Source organism: Austrofundulus limnaeus, unplaced genomic scaffold (assembly GCF_001266775.1).
Source record: "Austrofundulus limnaeus strain Quisiro unplaced genomic scaffold, Austrofundulus_limnaeus-1.0 Scaffold2207, whole genome shotgun sequence".
In the NCBI taxonomy this organism is placed as follows: domain Eukaryota; kingdom Metazoa; phylum Chordata; class Actinopteri; order Cyprinodontiformes; family Rivulidae; genus Austrofundulus; species Austrofundulus limnaeus.
Genome location: NW_013954609.1, coordinates 16,694 through 18,106, shown reverse-complemented (window position 1 = coordinate 18,106; position 1,413 = coordinate 16,694). Strand labels below are relative to the sequence as shown.

Sequence of the window (1,413 nt, the reverse complement as noted above, 5' to 3'; positions counted from 1 at the left end):
GAAATAAACATTTGAAATATATGAGTTTGTATGTAATGTATGAATATAATATACAAGTTTCACTTTTTAAATGGAATTACTGAAATAAATCTACTTTTTCATGATATTCTAATTTTATGACCAGCACCTGTATGTCAAGTTGTACAGAGTGTCTGTAAGTTACATAGTTCCCCCCATTTTGCATGATTATAGATGTAAARAGAAAATCTCATTAATCTTTACCAAAAACTTTATTTCAAACTGATTTCAGTGTCAGAACCAATAAATCATGTCTTCCACCTCCTCAACCTTCCTCCTCTGCTGCTGTGTACTGCTGTGTATWCTGTACTGTTAAACATTTTAAAGTATTTATCAGTACTCACATGATCATACAGAGCCATCTTGAAGTTTTGAAAGAAGTAATGTTTCTTTGCTTCTTCTTCTGTCATGCTCATGTAAGCTGTTTTAGCTTYATAACCAAACTTCATAAATTCTTCATTTTCATTAAAGAGGATGCAGGTTGGCATCTTTGGGGTGTTCAGTTCTTTTTCCCATCTTTTAATAACAGAATGACTTTCTGTCCCTCTGGGTGTGAGACTGGAGGCGTATCCACTGTATGATGTTCCAAAGTCTATGGCTATTACATGTGAGCCACCTAATTCAGGAGAGAAWTCATCAAAATATAACTAAGTACCATCTTACAGAACAATTTTATTTTACAAAATTTTAAACATTTATAACCTTAACTTCACATTTTCCTGTTTGTATGTTATATTGCAGTTCTTATATTGTATGTGACTTGCATGTTGACCTGCTGACCTTGTTCCTCTCTTCCACCTGTCCTCACATTTCATCTTTACCTCCTGGTTTCACTTTAACTCAAATGAACCTTTAAACTGATTCTGTCAGTTTCTGGAGACTCACAGATTTATATCTGATTATATTATTAGTGAGTTCATTTAATACTATTTCTATTGGTTGATAAAAAGGGGGTGAAGGAGGCCCGCAGGGTGGTGCTGGGGGTTAAGATTATTTATCTGTGAGTCTGACAACAAAGGGGGGTGCCATTAAGTGGTAAGTATGCAAACATTTATATCAGGGATTAAAAAAATCATAGTGTGAATGAATTTAAGTATATTGTAGGTTTTTTGGATTTAAAACATACTTACAAGAAACATTTTTTTTTAAAAATGACACAAACTGTTAGATATACCCCAACAGTTATAACAGTTAGATATAACCCAACAGTTATAAGAGTTAGATATAACCCAACAGTTATAAGAGTTAGATATAACCCAACAGTTATAAGAGTTAGATATAACCCAACAGTTAGAACAGTTAGATATAACCCAACAGTTAGAACAGTTAGATATAACCCAACAGTTAGAACAGTTAGATATAACCCAACAGTTAGAACAGTTAGATATAACCCAA

At 33.0% G+C, this 1,413-nt stretch overlaps 1 protein-coding gene across 1 annotated transcript in view; it reads right to left on the bottom strand.

Moving 5' to 3' along the window:
- Positions 1–1,413, bottom strand: part of LOC106537257 (heat shock 70 kDa protein 12A) — a gene marked incomplete in the record, with an annotated part of 11,926 nt that overhangs the window by 5,584 nt on the left and 4,929 nt on the right. Inside the window, 1 exon segment of the mRNA XM_014034644.1 lies at positions 363–634. Coding sequence (XP_013890098.1) covers positions 363–634 — 272 coding nt within the window.